Source organism: Dermacentor albipictus, chromosome 2 (genome assembly GCF_038994185.2).
Source record: "Dermacentor albipictus isolate Rhodes 1998 colony chromosome 2, USDA_Dalb.pri_finalv2, whole genome shotgun sequence".
NCBI classification, from domain to species: Eukaryota; Metazoa; Arthropoda; class Arachnida; order Ixodida; family Ixodidae; genus Dermacentor; species Dermacentor albipictus.
Genome location: NC_091822.1, coordinates 149,230,361 through 149,252,249, shown reverse-complemented (window position 1 = coordinate 149,252,249; position 21,889 = coordinate 149,230,361). Strand labels below are relative to the sequence as shown.

At 51.2% G+C, this 21,889-nt stretch overlaps 2 protein-coding genes across 4 annotated transcripts in view; one reads left to right on the top strand and one right to left on the bottom strand.

Moving 5' to 3' along the window:
* LOC135899814 (bromodomain-containing protein 4-like) overlaps nt 1–21,889 on the bottom strand; it is a 395,916-nt gene that overhangs the window by 319,832 nt on the left and 54,195 nt on the right. The window lies entirely within an intron of this gene.
* Nucleotides 1,479–4,928, top strand: LOC135899813 (glutathione S-transferase Mu 1-like). Of its 2 annotated transcripts, none has more exons than XM_065429159.2 (3): nt 1,479–1,780; nt 2,711–3,137; nt 4,459–4,928. In XM_065429159.2, the coding sequence occupies exons 2-3, from the start codon at nt 2,746–2,748 to the stop codon at nt 4,832–4,834; spliced, it is 768 nt and encodes a 255-aa protein (XP_065285231.1). In that variant the 5' UTR covers nt 1,479–1,780; nt 2,711–2,745; the 3' UTR covers nt 4,835–4,928. The 2 variants fall into 2 exon arrangements, with proteins under 2 accessions (XP_065285231.1, XP_065285232.1); XM_065429160.1 differs by having other exon boundaries at nt 1,762–1,850.

The following is a 21,889-nucleotide window of genomic DNA, read 5'->3' as shown; positions in this document are numbered from 1 at the left end:
TCTAAGAATCAAACAACAATCTAAGAATGTTTCTAGCGTTCTGTGTTTAGGAGGCGGTTGCCTGTAGCACTATGTCGTGCTATGTGTTACGGGTGGCACTCCCCCTCACCACTCGGGAGTCCACCAGTGCTACTTCGAGCATCACTTCCTCAAGGACCAGTTAGAAACCTCGCGCAGCGCCTGCGACCAAAGGCGCAACGTCACAGACGACAGCTTCGGCGCATTGGAACCGGTGGCTCAGCGGAGCAACGACAGGCGCCTCAAAACGCCAGCTGTAACGAGGGAAGAATCCGAGAACTCCCCCACTTATCATCATGTGCTACCGCGCTGCACCGCCAATACGACCACCACTGTATACCACCGTGTGGTTTTTAATGCGATTAACATTACTGGGGTACTTGACGCCCTTTCTGGGAGCCGCCTGTCTATTTGTCGGTGAGTGAGTGACTGAGTGAGTGAGTGAGTGAGTGAGTGAATGAGTGAGTGAGTGAGTGAGTGAGTGAGTGAGTGAGTGAGTGAGTGAGTGAGTGAGTGAGTGAGTGAGTGAGTGAGTGAGTGAGTGAGTGAGTGAGTGAGTGAGTGAGTGAGTGAGTGAGTGAGTGAGAAAACTTCATTTCGAATCAGAACGATTCGCGTCCGGCGAGTTAGTGGGTTGGGGCACCCGCCTTTCTGTTTGTCGGTGTCTCCAACCATTTTGCTGCCAACTTTGGTCATTGGGTAGTCTACGGTCTAACGGTTGGAGCATCGCGTTGCTGATGTGATGAGAGAACCGGGCTCGAAACCAGTTGCTGTGCCAATTTGAGTCATGGTCACGTGACAGTGCGTTTGCGCCGTTCATAAGTTACCCTGTTAACCGATACAACTTGGGTTTCTGTACATGTGCCGAGTGGCTATGTGACGCTTTTCAATGAATCTCTCTCGCCACTACTTGGATCGATGCGTACGTGATACTACATGTGCCAGCACTTGGGTGAACCCCTTTGATGTCAACTTCTGTGTCTGGGTATGTTTAACTGCTTAACTGTGTATGCGCCGCTCTTTAATGAACATCGTTCATCCTAACCTGGGTCACTGGGGCTAGCGTACTAGCGACTGCTGCAAGGAGGAGCAGCGGGAGACGATGCATGTGCCGTTCATTAGTGTTGCCGAAATTACGTACATTTCGTCGTAAATTGAACGGATGTGGAGAAAATGCATACCTTGCGTGAAATCCGTCTTGCGTGAAATAAGGGTACACGAGTACAGACGCGCACGCGCTGGCATTCAGCCAACAACGTCCGAACCATTTCCACATCTTCCTCCGCCGGGTCCTGCCTGCCGGCTGCTCTCGCGTCGGCCTTGAACGTTCGGCGCGCATAGAGGCTCGTCGAGCCTTGCTGCCTAAGGGCGCGGGGATGGGCGGGAAAGGAGGGTGGTGGGAGAGGGCTACTTTCTTTGCTTTACAGGTCCTCCTCATACGAGGTCCTCGTCGCACAGCCGGTTGCTCCCAGAAGACTGCCGCTCTCTAACGCCGATAGCGCGGAAATCTACAAACGCCTGATAAGCGGCTCTTCGCGCTGATGCCGTTACGACGGGCAGCGGCGAGATCTGCGAAATCGACAGCGGCCTTCCGTGTGTGGAGACGGCGACGGTTTGCCGGGGAGCGCGCGGCCCGGGGTGAGAGAGGCGCATTGAATCCTCCTGCTCGAGTAAGCGACGACCTCGAAGCGAGAAAGCCGGGCGGCGCGGTTCGGGCGTCGCGACCTGCGAACGGACGGAAAGCTTCGATCGAGTGGCAGAGGTAAGTGCTGTTTACGGCTGTGGAACCACACAGCGCGGAAGAAGAATGCCGATGTACAAAATGGATAAATGTAAGTAGGCCTTCAAGGTAAAGTCATCACAGCCAACGTCCCGGGAAGTACGGATAGTTTCCTTCTAAGTACTTTTTATCGAAAAACAGATCGCCGTAACCTGCAGTAATAGAAGATTCAGATTCAAATTCGGATACCACACTCATTTTAATTGTTCTTTTTCTTAAGTTTGCCAGACGAGGGCGGCAAAAGGTTAGATAGAGAGATTACATTAATTTAGCAGGCGTGGGATGGTTTCGGCTGATGCGCAGCGCAGTGGTAATTCGAGATCTATTTGGAGGGGCCTTCGTCCTATAGCTGGTCTGAGGGTGGTGGCGGTGGTGGGGATAATGACGATCATCACTATTCATGGTAATGAAACTAGTTCTCATCTTGTTGCTTTGGCTCGACGTCAGTGAGTTGCCCAATATCGCGCAAAAATATTAACCTCCCTGCCTTTCCCCTCTCGCCCTATCTTTCTCTCTCTTTAGCTTGATTGCTCCAGGAAAGAAAAAGAAAGAAATCAGGTTTGGTTAGACAGCGAGACGCAAAGTATGCGGGACACGAGAAGGGGACCCCAGCCCGCACAACAAACGCATATATATATTGAGGAAACCACGACAGGAGAGGATGGGAGGTTATGAGAGGATTATACGTACTACATAAGAAGCAACGTGGTGGAAGTACGCATAGAAGGACATCGTACCAGTAAAATGTCACTACAGACACTGAACTCTTAAGGTCATCGTCCATGAGAGGAGGGGACAGGGCTACTCCCACAACTTCTCTTTTTTTGTGCGCGCAGCGGTTAGCGAATAATTTCGGACAGAGAAAACGCGGCGAGATGTCTCAAGGACACCCGCGTATACCGACATTCGCAGAACAACAGCGGGAAGACGGGAGCGAGCGTGACGTGATGCCAGCCAACAGCAGCCAGGACCAGAAGACCGGCAAGCCCGGGAAGGTGATCCTGGGCTACTGGGCCAACATCCGCGGCATCGTCGAGCCCATCCGGTGCATGCTGGAGTACGCCGGAGTGCCGTACGAGTACAAGACGTACCCGTGGCTGGACAAGCCCACTCCGCAGGAGAGCAAGGCCGTGTGGCTGCAGGAGAAGGCGGCGCTGGCCGAGAGGGGGTTCCCGTTTCCCAACCTGCCGTACCTGGTCGACGGCGAAGACGCCAAGATCGTCCAGAGCCTGGCCATCATGCGCTACTTGGCTCGCAAGCACGGCCTCGCCGTGCCGGACTCGGAGCCCGCCTTGGCCGCTCGCGTCGACATGCTCGAAGGACAGATCAACGAGCTCAGGCGAGTGGACGGTGTGGCGGAAGCGACGCTGTTTTTTAGACGCGACAGCGTTAAGGAGCTCGTGTCGCAGAAAAGCCGGTGTCGTCGGCGTCGGCGGCGTTGGCCGTGAGCGATAAATCCCAGCAGGCACGTTTAGACGCGCTATATAGTCGATTGGTGGAGTCATTACCGTGAGTCATTCTCGAGTCATCAACCAGTGCAAAATCGAACGGAACGCCAAGTGAAGACGCAGACGCCGCGAACGGTGGCTGCAGATGAAATTTGCCTTAACACTGAACTTTACGCTAAGCAATTACAGACCTGGCATTACGAGAGAAAGGAAATTCTAGCCTTTATTTTTCTTTTTTTTTCTTTTCAGTATATTTTCTTGCGCAATCAAGCCACACGACGCGAATTCATTTAAGAGCCATCGTATTTGCAACCGCATGTGGACCACCCAAACAATGCGGCCCCTTCTTTCTGTCGGACTAATCTTTTCTTACGTTAGTTCTTGCCGAAGTTAATCAGTGACTGGAATCAGCTTCCCCTCTCCGTTGCTGTCGGAGAAGGTAGCGCGTCGTTCGAAAGAGCCACCACGAACCACTTTTTCCAATTATAGGCACTTGACTTTCGTCTTCCTTTTTTTTTTGTTTCTGTTGTTCCTTGTACAGCAATCATGTACCCACACTTCCTGCAACGCTCTCTGCGCATTGGAGGTAATGAAAAAAAAAAATAACGCGCGCGTGCCAGTTATAAGATGACTGGAGAAGAGTAAAGGCTTGGGATGGTTGGTAATACATATAGTTACACTGGAAGCGTAGCGCGAGAAGGACGAAAGACAAAGGCGAGGCAGCACAAGCGCTTGGGCCGTCTCGCCTTTGTTGTTCGCCCCTCCCGCGCTATGCTTCCAGTATAATCTGACTCAGCTACTCTATACCTTTCTTTGTGACACCAACAGAAGCGGTGCTAATGCAGTCATCACCTTCTTCTTTGACGCTAACTGCCTGGAAGACCGACCTGTTAGAAGCGTTTTTATGGCATCTGTCGTCTCATTGTACGTTTCTCGATTTTGCGCTGGAAATGTGAATAAACGAAGGTGGCGGGAGCGGGGGGTGGCGATGCTTTCCGCATCGTCACCACACCCAGCGCTGCTCGCCCCCAACAGTTGTGCAAGACCGACTGTCCCAACAGTTCGCCCCCCCCCCCCCCCACCCCCTAAAGCTTGTCTCGTTTCCTTCATTCCGGCATCCCGTGAATGGAAAATTCGCGTATAACGGGAAGGCGGCTAAAACCTCTCCATATCGCGCCTAATCGACGTCTGCGAACGAACGCCTTCGCGCAGGTGGTACCTCATCTACTACTGCTGGGAGGACTACTTCGCGTCCCTGAAGGGCGACTTCGCCGAGGCCCTGCCCGCACAGCTGGAGCTGCTGTCGCGCAGCCTGGCCGACCGCAAGTGGCTCGCCGGCGATCAGATCACCCACGTGGACTTCATGCTGTACGAGCTGCTCGATCAGTTTTTGCTCTTCAAACCGGGCTGCCTGAACGAGCACGCCAACTTGAAGGCGTACGTGGAGAGGTTCCGCCAGCTGAAGCCCATCAAGGCGTACCTGTCCTCGGACAGGTTCCAGCCCTGGCCAGTGTTCCTGCCGGTGGCCAAGCGCTGGGGATGCGGCAAGCCTCCGGCGAGCCTCGTAGGCAAGCACGCGAAAGCCTGAAGAAAGCTTTCTTCTCCCCTCTCTTCTTTATGAAGGCAGATTGTGTTGGTGTGTTCATAAATTGGATATTAAAATTTTCTTCGCCTGTCTGGAATTTCCCCAAAAGTGTGCTAGGCTTTTTTTCCCTATTACTTCATTACTCACAGTGACGAGAGAGAAAGAGAGAGAGAGAGCAAAATATGAGTGAAAGGTAGGGAGGTTAACCAGGACTGAGCGCGGTTGGCTACCCTACACTATGGAAAGGGAAATGGGGACGGAAAGATTAAAACAAGAAGAGAAAGTCCACTGGGGGGATATCATTCGGCCACACAGTCCGCATCACAGACGGTCACTCAATCCGGCAGCTTTCAAATATCGCAGCAGCGCTTTTGTGGCTTTTTGTAGCAGCGATGACTCATCACTATGAGTATAGCAACTCACAGTGATGAAGTGCTCACATTGCTAACAGGCGTTGTAACCCTAAAGGCTTCGTCCCTTGACGGTGATCATTAAGCACCCGTTAATGCACGAAGATCAACAGGGGCGAGCTTTACCCGCCGTGGTTGCTCAGTGGCTATGGTGTTAGGCTGCTGAGCACGAGGTCGCGGGATCGAATCCCGGCCGCGGCGGCCGCATTTCGATGGGGGCGAAAACAACCGTGTACTTAGATTTAGGTGCACGTTAAAGAACCCCAGGTGGTCGAAATTTCCGGAGTCCTCCACTACGGCGTGCCTCATAATCAGAAAGTGGTTTTGGCACGCAAAACCCCATAATTTAATTTTTTTAGGGGCGAGCTTTAGGACGAGGACCGAGGGTAGAAACGAATAGACGGGACCACGCTCGGTTATCGTCTGGGGACTTTGTCTCCTAACATTCGTGCTTGTCTTCGTGCGTTCACCAACCAAGTTTGAAGCGAAAAAAAAAAAAGCTTCGTCATTGCGACCAGCTCGTGACGGAATGCGAAAAAAAAAGAACACCCGGAGACGACGAATATTTCCGTCTTAATTCCTTCAAGCACGTACCGGTCGTAGTAATGCATAACCAACACGCCAACGGAAAGAACTGCGAGTAACCCGCTGTTTGCGAGTAACCATATGCTGTCAACGGATAATGAAGCCAGGAAAAGCGCATGGAGAAAATTTTAAGCATGAAATGTTTTTGGCTCCCGTCGTCGGCGACCGTCAAGTGACCTTGAGCGTAAAGCCAAAGCCGCTGTCGGGGCACTCAAACGAGAACATCCGGGGAAGTTACGAGAACAGAACGAGATCATCCGGACAACCAGTCAAGAACGCATTACCTACGCTAGTTACTTACCAAACAAGCTACAAGAAATATTGCTTCCGAGTTCTTCCTAATCTTTGTACACAATATGACTCGCGCTGTAAGCCCTAGTGCGCTTAAGATTTATCTGTCAATTCCAATAGCAACGTTCAAAAGGCAGATAAAGGGCACTATATATACACTTGAATGTCGTATTTTGGCGCTGAGTGCTCTCTTCAACGCCAACGGTCCGTGAGTTCCGCGGCGCGCACGGTTTGACCGAGACGATACTTGCAATGAGCTTCTGTCTGTGCCAGGAAACTGTTGCGTCCATCTGGACCAATGTACATTATGGCGTGGTGCGGTGGGGTGTGCGGTTGCGAATATGTACTACACCCATTTTAAGATTGTGCCTATAGTATCATATCCAACCAATCTGCTTTGCCGGCAGCCATTTCATGCTTACATCCAGTCTAGATTACGCGAGAGCCAGCATATTATTTTGTTGCTTTTTAATTTCAAATGTAGAAATTATAAGCTAAAGGAAAATGAAAGTGGACGAAAAAGACAAGCAACTCAATCGCCGCCGGTGGGAGCCGCACCCACCTTCACGTCCTCCACAAAAAACAAATAATTTTGACTATATGTTTGTCTTGGCTTGATTATCTGTTGCCTTCGCGTGGTTATGGCACGTTGCAGTTATTTCGTGCGTTTATTATACGGCGATATGCGCAACAGTTATTCAGCGCGCAAATAGTCGTTAATCTGCGAAGCCGGAAAGGGATTAGGCGAGCGAAACGAAATGACGCTGCAGAAGGCGGAAGGACGTAAAAAGATAAACAGAGAAAAGCTCGTCTGCGCTCTGTTCGCTGACGTTGGCGCACAGGCGGCGAGCGAGGCTGCAAGTGAAAGCCCGCTGGAGGCAGATGATAAACGCTCACTCGGGAAAAACTTTCGGCGGTCAAACTCGCAGCCCCTTCGCGGTCGAGGAGGAAAAACAAACACGGGAAGCCAATTCAGCTTATCGAAGCCATGCGTCGGTCTCTGGAGCCCTGCGCTGTATGCGGCAGTAAGCCGCTCCGCGCTCGCAATTTCGCCATTATGCGCGCGTATACTGCGGTGCTTTGCCGTTGCCGAATGACGGCGCAACTGCTTGCTTCTCGTAAACTGCCAGTCTAATCTGTCTGTACTGACAGAAGCAGGTGCCCTTGAGAACGATGAGTGTTTTGTTGTCGTTCTCAAGCATGCCTGCGAGCACTCGAACAAAAAAAAGAAATGTCTGCAGCGCTGTAATTTTGTTCAGATTTTTTCGTCGCTTGGCGTCCCGTTTACGACAATCCTATCACAAAGGACATGCCATAGTTGTGTGCGGAAATTATTTGCGTCTCCTCGCCACACCCTGAGGCTCGCTCGTTTGCTCACTCACTCACTCACTCACTCACTCACTCACTCACTCACTCACTCACTCACTCACTCACTCACTCACTCACTCACTCACTCACTCACTCACTCACTCACTCACTCACTCACTCACTCACTCACTTACGCACACACAGACACATAGGCACACACCACGAGCATCGAATGATTGACAGGTCACGTGTGTAGACTAGTCTCATCTAGTTTGGTCCGGTGCGGCCTCGTAACTGCGGGGCGGCGCTCTGCCTATAGCAGGACGCGTCACATTGACATTGATGCAATGCGTCGTATAGTGCCGCGCCGTGCGCGGGGAGGGGGGGAGGTTACGCACAGCAGGCTGATTGGCGTAGCGCACGCACTTGTGCACAGTTGTAACCGTTGCTGCGGCGCCCGCTCGGCCTCTACGGTATTCTGCTGCTGCGCACGAGGGTCGCGGATGGGCCCGTCGCGGCTGGGTGGAATTCGCTTCCAGGGGCCAAATATTCTAAACGTCAGATACATGGGAGTTTAGCTCATTTGCATCTTAATCTATAATCTCGCCTAACACCACACGCAGAGACACTGGTGTATTCCAGGGCCTCGCATACAAATTACTGATTTCAACCGATGCGCTAGTACGGCCCCAAACATACTATGCAGGTCTAAACTATCGGATGAAAATATATACGTGCTTTGTAAAACAATGGTGCATTCGCAAATGCTGTTGGATGTACTGGGTTCTTCTTTTTTTTCTTCGGTGATGTTTTATTGAAGTCGTAGTTTGTGCACACTGTGTATTTTAACGATGGTGTTCTATGTGAGCATTGCTGCATCGTTGCATTTGCTTTAAAAGCTGTCGTAAAGCAGCTTTTATCCCACCTTTGACAGGAAGGAATACCGACCTACGAGTAGCGGATCCGATCGCGATGGGGCGGTCTAGGGCACCGTCGCGCAGCCTGGAGTCCCTCCTGGCTTGTTCCAGGGAATTCAGGTTTTTACACCGGTCGTAGACCCTGCTTTCTTCGCAAAGCGTCTTCCACTCACGACACATTGTTTTTTTTTTTTACCCCTTGCCCATTATTTGCATTAGGTCAAAGAGCCATCCAATGCATAAAGCATTCAGTCAATCAGACCCACTGTACTTTGCCGCTTGCGTACATTCTGGTACGGTTCACCCAATGTGAACTAAAACAATTCAACTCAGACAAGCATAACAAATCGCCGGCGTAGGACAATTTCTTGTCTCTGCCACAAACCGGAGCCTTACAATATAACGGCGTCCGTGTACCCCCTAGGGACGTGCGTACCAATTTGTTGTGTCTCCGCCATGCTAGAGTTCTGCGCATGCACCGTACACTTCATTTCCTTCTTTCCCCTCCCACTTCCCTTCCCACTTCAGGGGATAAAAGCTATTATACAGCATATTATACCGAGCAGTCTCTTTCTTATACTGTTCCAGTATTATTAAATAAATTAAACAAATAATTGTTTGACCCCTTTCAGCATTCAAGTGATGTTATTAAGCGATTTTTTCTCAGCAAGATCACGTAATGTTGCACTCAGCTTAAACCTATACCTGTTATTATTTTTTTTCGTTTCCCCATGACCAGTTATTTGTTTTTCTAATACCTATGTTTGTGCTGCAATGCATAGCGCTGCTTTTTACAAAGTGTTTTGTTATTTTGTTTCAGTGTTTATTTGGAAAATTGAAAATCTCTGCCTGTGTACTGTACTGCCAAGTTGATAAAGGGGGCAGGACCTCTGCCAAGCTTACGAGCTTTTAGTCCTGTCTCCTCCTCTGTCCAAGAGAAAAATAAAGACTGAATTGAATTGTTATCACACGCCCCCAAATAAACGTCTTCTATATGTGAAAGCTGTCTGTGCCTCGTAACTGTTCGGGCGGCGTGCCGGTGGCTATGCTGCACAATTAATGATGTCTCTGCGTGCCGTCTTGGGGACTGGTACGTCGGTACATACTGAAATGCGACGTCGTGAGATAACGTTTCGTGCGACGACACGCGCGCCGGTACATCTTGCGGTATACAGGGGTGCAGCGCGGCGTCGAGTGTGTACTTCACACGGACAAAAGCGCGCGCTAGCTACGCATATATATATATATATATATATATATATATATATATATATATATATATATATATATATATATATATATATATATATATATATATATATATATATATATCGGGGACAGTATAGTGAAACTCATAAGAAGAGACAAGCAGTGCTGAATGTTTGTACACAGCGATGGGTGTTATTACATTTTTTTCCTACACACTGTCGGGTGCCTCGGAAAAGTCCGTAGTGATCGGTGGCGCGGCATTTGTCGTAACAGGCCGCACAGGTTTCTTTGTTGGGTTGGTCGCTTGCTAACTTGTTTCATTGCTTATTCGTTCGTTTTGTTGTTTGTTTGCTTCCTTAGTCTTTTTTTGTTCAATAATAAAAAGAAAGCCTAGTCTGTTCGGCAAGGTCAGAGCAGGCGGGATTCCCAGCATACATGGCTGTTCCGTGAAGTAGACAAACGTGATTCCAAGGTTTGTTTGTTTTTTGTTTAGTGCGCCCCCCCCCCTCCCACACACACACACGAAAAAAGGAAAACCCGAAATAGTTCATGGTCGACGCCAACCAAGATGAACACGCCCCCTCGCTCTCGGTGCCACCCTATCGAGCAGATCGGCGCGACCCAGGTCGCAACGAGCGCACCGTTACCGCGTCCGCGCTGCGGGTGGCGTCTGTATCGAATGCGACGCGCTTCGCGTCGCCAGATCATCCGTCAACGCCCGCACGGTAGCCGGGTCGCGACCCCGCTGTCGTCGCGTCGCATCTCTTCCCGCTTTTCGCTCATTCGCGCATGTAGGTTTAGGTCGCGCGTATGTGTGTATATCGACGGCTGAGGCGTCGAGCAGCCGCCACGGATGAAGACTGGAGAGGGGGGGGGGGGTGTAAGAGAGGGATAGAGAGTATAGGGAGGGACGAAAACAAAAATCAAGCGCCGAACTTCCGACAGCGTGCTTCTGAAGGCGGCAGATTCCAGTAGCGCGGGGCAATCGTTGGTCGACCCCATGCGGCGCCCACCCGTTTTCGTGCGGGTGTGCGTTCGGGCAGCGGGGCCGCCGTACCCGTGTTGGAAGAGACGAGCGCTGCTACTCTCTATCCATTGCCGTGCGGAACGCGGTCTTCGCCGCGTCAACCGTTTGCCGGAAGACTTCCTTCGGCGTTCGTGTCCTGCAGTTCGCGAACAGGCAAAGAAAGCGCAGTGGAGGTTGCGGTTACTTCTCGCTGTACTCTCGTTAGTGGGTCGTCCGGTGACCTTCGTTTGCATTGTGCGAGTGTGAGAAAATGTCGAAAGGACGTCATTCTTAGCAGCTTCGTGCGTCAGACAATGCTCGCATATTTACCCACGCGACAACGCACCTGTCGGGCGTGTGCAGTTTCTCAACGGCAGAAAGAGACGCTAAGGTGGGGGCGATTGCCGCACCAGAGTGCCAGGTTAAAATTTCAAACCAACCCAATTAAGTTTCGCGCTGCAGGCTTGCACACTAAGAGTGCTGCATACTGTTTGTATCACGATCGTGTAATTAACCTAGTATTTGCGCGGTTGAAAAGTGCGTTCTTATTTTTTTCTGACCTACCCCTTGTACAGTGCTCACGGAATGAAATAGGACACAGAGCATTTAGTAGAACCCTACATATGTGCAAAGTACACGAAAGCACCATGTCATGTCGCTAGGAATTTGGTCACCAAAGGTGACGAGGACTCCGATGTAAGTGTACGCGCCAGAATTGCGTCTATGTGACACGAACTGCAGCCGGTGGAAACGAAAGTATGAGAATTACTTAGCCCTAAATTGACGCGTTTCATTCCGTGAGCACTGTACAACTCAAGTTAAGATGCAGTGACCGATATATGAACACGCATTACTAAATGGGGATAAATCGATGGTTGACGCTCTGCGGGAGATCGCAATACCGCTAGTTTGATTCCCAACATCCCTGCGTTCTGACACGGACTGAATGGAAACGTACTTCTGTGCCGAACCTTAAACAACCCCACCCGGTCAAATTAATGCCAAGGACTCCATATATATACCTTTTATTAGGCTTTTGTAGCTCTGATGGGTCGTCGTGAGACGCTCCATCCAATCAACCAATCAGTTAATCTACCACTACTCGAACTTGTTAGAAGTCAGAACCTGTCTGAGCAATATCGACCCATTCGTTCTTACACCCTATATACCCCTCAATCATTACACTTAACAATTTCTATAGACCCAGACAGCGATATATTTTAGGGCCAACTAAATGGCAAAACAAAACACTGGCCGGTCAAATTACTACGGAGGCTGGATACAACTGTACACGAGCGAAGAAGTGCAACGCGAAAGCGCGAAGTGCAGTCGAGATAATGTACGTGAGACCTCGCGTTCACTCACTGCACTTCGACCGATCCACTCGAGCTGCTAGATGAGAAAGGAAAGAAACGGACATTTTAGAGGCGAACTTCACCAGCATCGTGTGGCAGTTGTGACAATGGTAGTGCCTGTAGGAGAAGACCATTAGTAGTAGAAGTAAAAGTAGCAGTAGTAGTAGTAGTAGTAGTAGTAGTAGTAGTAGTAGTACTGGTAGTAGTAGTAGTATAGTAACAGCAGGTGGCGTCAGCAGCAGCATCTATTGTAGTGAGAGAGAGAGAGAGAGAGAGAGAGAGACAAATGAGAGAAAGGCAGGGAGGTTAACCAGACTTAAAACCTCCGGTTTGCTACCCTGCACTAGGGGAAGGGAAAGGGGAAGTAAAGATGGAAAGAAGAGGGTGACAAAAATAAAAGCGTGAGAAAAAAAAATATGAAAAGGGCTGAAATGGGGTCATTATAGTCTTTCTAATAGGCCACTGTCACGTAGAAAAGTCAGCAAAGCCTTGACCGACTTTTGCTTCGACGACAGTTCACGTCGGCATTCCAAAACTGACTGTTCTGAAAGTGGCCTGTCGTCAAGGCGTGCCAACGCGGTCGCTAGTGACAGCCGGTGCGCGCTGTATTGAGGACAGTGGCAGAGCACGTGTTCGATGGTCTCCTCGCCGCCGCAGTGTCTGCAAGCCGCGCTGTCGTCCGTACCGACTCGGAAGGCGAAGGATCTTGTGTCAAGTCGGAGATCTTGGAGCCACAGTCGGCAAAGTACTGCTGTTTCTAGTCGAGATAGTCCAGATGGGGGTCGAAGTCGAAGGGACAGGTCCAGTCGGTGTAGACGTGTATGCTTTAAGCTTGGTGTGTTCCATAAAGTTTTGATGCCTTCATTGGAATGGAGTCTTGCAAGCCCTCCTCATGTGCAGAGCGTGCTGCTGCGTCGGCAAGTTCATTGCCCATTATGCCACAGTGGCTTGGAATCCACTGCAACGTGATGTCGTGTCCTTGCTCGACGAGGTGGTGAAGCAGCAGTCTAATTTCTAGAACTAGTTGTTCGTGGGGTCCTCGGCGTAAGGCAGAAACCAAACAATGAAGAGCAGCCTTGGAGTCAGTGAACACGCTCCATTTCTTGGGTAGTTCTTCAGAAATTACACGAAGTGCACAACGAATAGCAGCAAGCTCCGCGGCAGTCGATGTAGTCTGGTGAGAGAGTCGAATCTTTATGGTGGAAGGTTTTGCAGGAAAGATCACCGATCCTGCAGACCCATTCACCGTGGTTGAAGCGTCAGTATACAGATGATGATGCTAGTTGTACGTCTCGTACAGCAAGAGCAGTGAAAGCTGCTTGAGTGCTGGAGACGAGAGTTGGGCTTTTGTTCGTATTCCTGGTACTATAAGTCGAACCTTTGCTTGAGCCAAGCACCATGGTGGAAACGGAACTTTCGCTGGAGCTGTATAACCTGATGGAAGGTATGCACGATAGGGCAGGAGTAGCAGTAGAGAGGTAGTAGTAGTAGTAGAGTAGTAGTAGTAGAGGTATAGTAACAGCAGCAGCAGCAGCAGCAGCAGCAGTAGCAGCAGCAGTAGTAGTAGTAGTAGTAGTAGTAGTAGTAGTAGTAGTAGTAGTAGTAGTAGTAGTAGTAGTAGTAGTTTTAGTCACCTAAAAAGAGAGAAAAAAGCAAAGGACGCACATATTGTAACTGTCTCTGCTCTCGGTAGACGCCTGAACTACTTCTCGGCCACGAAAAATATGCAAAACAGGAGTACAGCAGAGAAAAGCAGCACGAAAGATAAAGTGGCTGTACAGTCGACCGATTACTTAACAATAATACCGCGCGAGCGTCGACGGGCCGGCCGGCCAGCGCCTTGTAAACGGCGCGATGCGACGGGAACTCGCTGATCTCTCGATGATCGCTGGCTGATCTCGCTCGCTCTTGCTGATCCTCTTGCGTCACAAGGCGCTGACTAACTGGCCAGTCGACGCCCGCCAGGTATACCGTTAGAGAATCGGTCGGTTGCACGTACGTTCACCCGTGAGCAAAAGTATACAGACCAGGGTCTCCGCGATAAGACTAATTTTATGCTCTACCTGTGAATGCAACTTGAAATTAAAGGCTGCAATCCAAACTTGACATTACGAACTTTCTAGTGCGCTCGTGAATTTCCGTTTATGCATGTTAACTACGAAGAAATTCTGTTTTTCCGGCGACCCTGTGGTCCGTATACTTTTGCTCACGGGTGTTCGGTGGGTTGCACGTACGCACATAAAAGAAAACGGGATAGACGAAGAACCGCACACAAGCCCCACCCGACTAAACGCCGCCTTCTTCCGCCATTCCGGACTTGTCAGTCTGCCGCCGTTCGTAGAAAAAAAGAAGAAAAAACGCGCACGCTTTCTCGTTTGTTTCCTAATCTCGCAACTCACCACGCGCGAGCGCAGTCGGCTGGCTCGTTCGTCGGCGTGTTTCCCGCAGGAGAAAAGCTCGCGACCGTCGTCGAGTGCCGCGCTTTCCCGCTTCGCCGGACGCCTCGCCCCTCTTTTCGAAAGCGACCGCACACCGCGCCAATATCGCCGCGGCCGTTTCTCTCTTGCGTCACAGTCCGTCCGTCCGTCCGTGCGTCCGTCCACCCGACCCGCCGGTAGATGGCACGTGCGGCGGCGTGTGCGTTAAAAGCCACGTGTGCTATGCGCAAGTCCGAGAATAGAACGGACGCCCCCGGACTCTGGGCCCGCACCGCCTCCCATCGGTTCTTTTCTCTTCCTGCCCGCGCACCACCGGTGTGCACTTAGTGCACCCCTCCCTGCCCTCTTGCAAGCACCTTCCCACTGTGCCCCTTCCCTTGTTCTCGTCTACCGGAGCCGTATGTTTCTCGGAAGGCGCTCTTTACCACGCCAAAAAAATGCGAGCCAAGCGGCCCCGGAGAAACGGCGCAGATGGCGGGAGAAGTATGCCGTTAGAGAGACAAAGGCAGAGAGAAAAGATTTATAAGAAAGAGAGAAGTGGGGATGAAACAACGCGGGAAGAACAGAGAGAAAGAGGGCGAGAGGGAAAATACGACGCGAAGCGCAGGCATTGAACCAGACGCGTGGACGGGAAAACGCCTCTGCGAGACCCCACCCCCCTCGCGCATCTAACCTAGAAAAGTAAATAATCTGTTCGAGCTAGGTGCCATTTACTCTTTTTCTTTCTTTCTTCCTTTGTGTCTTTCTTTCTTTCGTTTGCTCGTTTTCCGCAGCGTATGTACAAAACTTCCGCAAATGCTTTTCGCACCGCGAGAGGCAGCCAGCCGTGGGTGGTGGCTCCATACGCATACATTCAGCTGACAGGTAGGTAGGGGCAACTGTGACTATACTTCAGAAAATAAAAAGAGAAGCAAAACGAAAAATAAAGAAGAACAATATTACGACGCTATTTCCTACCTGCCTTCCTTTTTCCTAGAAGCAAGAGACATTATGGAGAAGAGCAAGCACGATGGAGGCTTCCAAACGAAGCAAATGACATGCTCGGTTGATCTCAGAACAAGAAGAATAAAAATAAAAATAAAGAAGCTGGCATGATGATGGCCATTCGTAACGACCGTTGCAAAGGGGTTGACGTCGCGCCCCTGTGCCCGTTGTGTTATAATAATAATAGGCCGGCAAACAGGAGCAGCAGATGCGACGAAGCCTCCCCCGGCCGGTCATGGAGGAGCGCCGACTTCACACCATAGGGCATCCGCTACGCCGTACGCGCGCCGAGGGTGTCGCCTTCGAAGCCGTTGACGACGCGGGTGGATGGAGGTACACCCTCCCTCTCTAACCTAGGCAAAACACTTCCGCTATGTGTGTTTTGATTCCACACGCTTCCGTCCGCAGAACGAAACTGAGCTATACGCTCTGAAGGGTGATTGAGTGAGGTCAGTGAGTAGAAATGTAGTGTCGCTTTGGGCATTGTAAGATTCCGCCATATTGTCAAATTCGCCATCTCGACAGCTCTGACTGGCTCACGCGTGGCTGCAAAGGCCTCTCTGATTGTCTCAAAACGCCCACGTGACGGAATTCGAGAGTGTCCAAGACACGGTGGTCCAGAATGAACATACCTAGCCTCGGCTGGCGTCAGCTGTTCGCTAAGCCCTGTTTGCCGGCCCGTTTCAAGCCCAGTTTTACCATTCGTATTCCTCCTTTGTGTTACTTGGCACCGTTGTGTTACCAGATGTAATGTGACGGGCTTCCGATCCTGCCGCACTTGACAAGCTGCGTTCGGGCGGAGCAATTGCCAGCAATTTTTTGCGAGGCTGCAGGTCCACCTGCAGCAAGCAACATTCATCCTCGTCTGCCTTAACTGTTAGCGCGTGAGTGCAGTTTGTGGCTGGGCAGGCACTTCGGTTGCAGTGCGCCTGGCTTGGCTAACGAAAGGAAGTCGAATGCCATCGGCTATAACGTTCTGATCGACCAGCAAATAAGTCGCGCTATCTCAGACACCGCGACCGTAGGTTAGGCGTTACCGCACGGTCTACGGTGGGTAGCCGGTACAAAGCCGATAATCGACAACTAGTCGCAGCTCTTACACGTTATATGGTTTTAATGAGCAGTGAATCGCGGGATTACCTGGTACCAGCACTGGTTTTACAAGAGTGACTTATTATTCAGGTCCGGTTATCTATGCAATTTTCCTACGTATATCGAGTAGACGACTACCTGCCAAACGCTCTTGCCCGCGTCCTCATATACCTTAATGTAGCCCATAATAGGGGTTTGCAAGCTCCAATTTTTTTGTCGAGGCACATTTCCACAGTGATGCGCAGTGACGTTCAATTGAAAGAAACTGTGTAGAGGCTATGATGACTGGGCTATCCAATGTTGACCGAAACAATGCTGCGAGCAATTAGCAGGTGGCACCATCAGCAAGGACTGTCGTGGTAAGAGTGCAACAGTCCCGTGAGTTCAAAGCCCTATTAATGCGGTGTCATGGCTCTTGCAGCCAGCAGGGTATATATACCACGTGGCAGGCGATGTACACAACGCGCGGCGCCGCGGACGGTTGGGTGCCCCGACTGTTGGAACTCGTTGGAAATTGGAACGAAACGCATGCTTCCCATTGCAGGACTATAGGCTCGGTCACAACTTAAGAATTCAACGCCAGCTGCAACCATGAGAACCGCACTTCACCTCTCCTCGGTGTTCTCGAGAGAAGCCGATAGAGAAATAAGTTCGCCTCCGCCATATGACGTAACAGAAAATGATCGAACGTAGTTGGTCGGCGCATTTGCCCACTTTCTTCTTGAGTAGAAGATATATATTAACCTAATTCTTCCGGCTCATCATCCGAGCCACCGTTTCTTTGGACATCGTTGCTTTGGACATCGATCTTTTATCGACAGCATTCTTAGGTTGCCACCGATTAAGCAAGATTCTAACATACTCCATCACGTTCCGACAGCCGAAGCAGTCACTTTAAATATCATGCAGCTGGGCTAGGTAGTGCATGACAGTACACCTAAGTAGATTCTTGCGCGAACCAGACGACCACGAAAAGAATGGGCACATAGACACGTTGCGGTGGACTGGGGGTACGTTTCGCATAAGAATCTACTTGTTTATAGCCGCCTTTCCAGCACGTTGTCAGAAGAGATCGAATGGTTTGGACGTTCACGTATTTAGCACAACGAACTGCTGTAGAAACGTCGCATGCGGTTGATGGCAGATTGTCGTAAAAAGTCCGAATATAGTAAGCAGACAAAGTATACTCTTCACGACGGACAGGTTCGCATCCTGTGGGCTGCGCCAAATTACGCTATACGATCTCGTACACAACAGACAGCGTACTCTTCACGACGACATTTTCTATATTCTTCTTTATTCTCTGTCTCTTTCTCTGCCCCCTCTCCATCCGACTAACTTACTACCGATTCAGCACTTCCGACTTCTTCAAATGACTGATCTCGTTTCAATAGTCGCACGGGAGACCACCTAAGGAGTGGTACCACGTGTCTCCTGCTCGCAGAATCGCCAGCGCTGAATGATTTTAATGTGACAGAACGTATGCGTTGCCGGCGTCCCTCGTGCATGTCTCTTCCGGCTCCGAAGAACGCAACCGCCCTCCTTTTGAAAATTCCTGGAAGAAGACGCAAGAGCTGGCAACGAGCTGGAAGAGAGGGCGGCCGAGATGCGTAGAAGAAGCGAGCATCGCCCCTGTCATCACAACGTACGCGCGCGGGCGGACCCGTAATGTGTACGTTGCAACAGAACAGCCCAAGGGACGAGAAAAAAACAGAGAAGGGAAAGCGAAAAAATGGAGCAGGCTCAGAAAGCAAGCGGCCCTTCCTAGGAAGAGCAGAAAGACGGCGAAGGCGGTGGGTCTCGAATAAATTTATGCCGCATGCTTTCGACGGGCCCCTTCATAAACTTGCCTCTCTCTTGTAAGGCTCTTCGCTCGGTCTTTTTGCTAGTTGTTGATGTTGCTCTCTTCGCCCTGCTATATAGACTACGCGTTTTCTTTCGTGTTGCAGTATTTGCGCGCAGTATTACCTGCCGCTCTCCTTCGTGAACAGACAAGGCCCCAAGTACGAGCCCAAACAACAAAGTTGTGTGAAGGTTGATGCGACCACGGTCAGCCTTGTTGGGCATCGGCTCGACACATAGCTGCTCACGACACGCTGTCCGCTCTAGCTCGGATCCAGCTACGTGCTGACATCTAGACAGTGCGTCACGAGGGATGTATTAGCCAGTTGGTCAACACTTTCATCCCGAATGTATATACTACAAAGAGATGAAAAAGTTACTCAACCCTCATCATTAGTTAGTGGTAAAGCTTCTACAGCATTTAAAGCTGTATTACGAGAATAAGCATAACTGAAAGCATTAAGCGGGCTTCATTGTTATCACACGAACTCACTTACGCTTGCAGCAAAGATTATAATAGTTGCCGCCTCGCACGACATGCGGAGCGCTGCCGGAGAACTCCGAAGCTATACCGGTCGAATGCGTCATTTACCGCGACCCCTTATTGCCCCCTCCGAGACAAAGGCACATGTGCGAGAGGGCGCGGTCAACATCCCATTGCTCGTCTCCCGCGCGAAGCGTATTAGCAAGCCGCTCGCGGTCCGTTGCCCCGAGGCAACAGTGTCGATGTTGCGGACGCAGGTCGGGGCCACGCCCCGGTCCCTTTCAGCCGAGGTCCCTCACCGTCACGGCACGCCACCGGAAGAAGAAGAGGGCAACCCGAAGAAGAGGCGAGAGGGGTGGCCCTATACGCGCTCGGTCGTGTAGGAGGAGGTCTTGCCCGGCGCTCATAATTGCGTTTCGGGCTCGTGCGTGTAACAAGGCTCGTGTCACGCGCCGCTGCGCACTGCACGCGGCACGCTGCCACCATGCACGCGCACAGTGGCACAGCGGCGTGGCGCGTGCTCCCGTACGCGGCATAGGCGCGGCGGCAGCGTCGGCCGTATCGTCGACGCGCGCGGATACACGCGACTACGCGGGGTGCGTGTATACCCTTTTAACAAGCGTCCCGTGACGACGACCAAGACGACGACGACGACGCCCCCCCTCGACCGACGCTCGATGCCTCGGTGCCTGTTGCGTTCCGCTGTTTGAGCCCGAGGTCGCGCGCCTCTCCGATTGCCGGCCGCGGTGCCGGCGTCCCGACGAGGGTGCGCGGAATGCGAAGACGCTCGATCGTGCGCGTTCGCGAATCCCGCGAGTGGCCGACAGTAAGCCGGAGTTTCTCAATTTAGCCCCCGGTGTAGGTCTTCAGTCAGTCGGTTAGGCGGTCAATCAGTCACATCGGTCGCTCACCACCAGGATCATCATCAGAAGCAGCAGCAGCAGCAGCAGCAGCAGCACCACCCCCACCACCACCAACACCACCATCACCACCACCATCACCACCACCGCCACCACATGTTCGGAAAATCTAGAGCGGAGAGAGAGAGCTAAGGATTCTTGCTGTTATTCATCTTGTCTTTCTTTATAAAATATTTATTTTTTTCGTTTGGTATACTCAAAGTAGCAGTGGCCCCGCCACCACCACCACCACATGTTCGGAAAATCTAGAGCGGAGAGAGAGAGAGAGCTAAGGATTCTTGTTATTCTTCTGATCTTGCTTTCTAAAATATTTAGTTTTCTTGTGCTACTACTGGTATACTCAAAGTAGCAGTAGCGTTCACCACTATAAGATGACTGAATCTCTTTCATTCTAATTCCGATCAGCACGAACAAAGTCAAGTGGCGCCCTGTCCGCGTCACGATCTTTTGTTACGTGTAAGTTATCGTTTCGACCAATCGTGGCAGAGGGTCAACTCCTCTCGGTTCGCTTGAGACACTTATATAGCGCCGATTATCGAGAAGACGTCAAACTGATGAACACGGACTCCTCGAAGGATGGGACGCAGTTTCTGAGCTGTCCCCTTCCGCAGAAACGTGCGCCGCAGCGCGGTTCCAGAGAGACTTCTGACATTAAGCTCCCATCAGAGTTGGCTCTCTCCAGCAGCGATCTCTCACCAGAGCCGTTCCTTACGACCTCATTTTCGTGTGACGGGCGTGCACAGACTCTGCGAACGGACGTCAGAATGATTGATCGCAACGTTGAAACAACGAGCTCTTAGCAAAAGCCTCTTTCGGGGGACACATTACTCAATTAAGTGGAGTGCGCGGACGCTGTCTGGTATAGTGGACGTTCTATCGGGAGACTTTTTGGCCTTTCGCAATTCGTGCTGTCCTCTTGGTTCTTGCTTTACACATACTTACGGTGACTTGCTTCGATCCGGTAGCCAGTGGGGGCTTGTTACTGCGAGCAAAGAATTTTGGCAGTGAAGAACCCCTATAGCTATCTTAGCTTAGGGGCTACATGCACTTTGAGACACGCAGCACGGTATGGGCAAAAAAGAATGAAAGGAAGAAATGTATCCTAGCAAGAGACCGACGCGCGCTAGGCCACTACCGATGTGCTCCACATGCACACAAAACATAAATTATGAAGCTAACGGTGAAAGAGTTTGCTGTTACGACGTGGTTCCGACGTGCGGTGACACGTATAGGACCCGTATAGCCGAAGTAGTGTCCAAGTAAAACACCTTGCCAGTGTTTTATTGGCGCGCACGCACGTCAACCTGAACGGCGGCTTGCAGCGCTGCCTCTCTCATATACGTCATAACGTTGTGACACGCCATCAACCCGAGTTTTTCCCGAGTAGGTGACACCCGTTGGAGGAGATAAAGCGGAGTTGGACAGCGCGTGTAACGCGTTTAACGGACGGGCAGTGATCCTTTAAAGAAACAGAATGGGTGCCACCGAAAGGGGGAAAGGGTGGTCGGTGGTGAGAGAGGGTTACGCGGTGTTGTGAGGGACTAGTAAAATTGTAGAGATTGTGACTCGGGGCTGCTGACGTCGGAGAGGGGCAAGTGGATCTCTCTTTCGGGGAGAGGCTTCGCACTGCTCTGGCCTTGGACAGGCTGTTCGTGATGAAGTTGACGACGATGACTATAGCGGCGACGTCGTGATGATGCCGACAGCGACGGTGATTATCGAAGTGATGCTGTTGCTGCCCCCCCTCCCCCCCCCAGCTCACTGATAATGATGGTGCCGATGATGCGATTACATACGACATGGTGGCGGTGGTGGTGGCCGTATCGGTGGACGTATCGTTGTCGTATCGTCACCGCCATGTTTGTTCTTGGTGGTGGCGGTCCTTGCGCTGTTCTCCATGGAGAGACAGTTACTGCGCTGCACTTTACCCTACTTTTCACAACCACACCTAACAGTATGTTCTCTTGGTGCTCGCGCTGTGCCTATATAGTCATGAATCGCCACGAAGCCCTACTTTCCATACATTTGAACAAATTTCCGGGAGAAAGCAGTGGAGACACCGGGCTTGAAGAACTGACGCTTCGCCAACCATTCTCTTCACTACCCCCCTCCCCCAACCCCCCAGCGCGCGCTCTGTTTATTTGCGCTCTCTCCCACCCTCCCCTAGCTGCACGCGCCACTCCACCGCGCTCAGCGGGCGTCGGCCGCGGCGTCTAT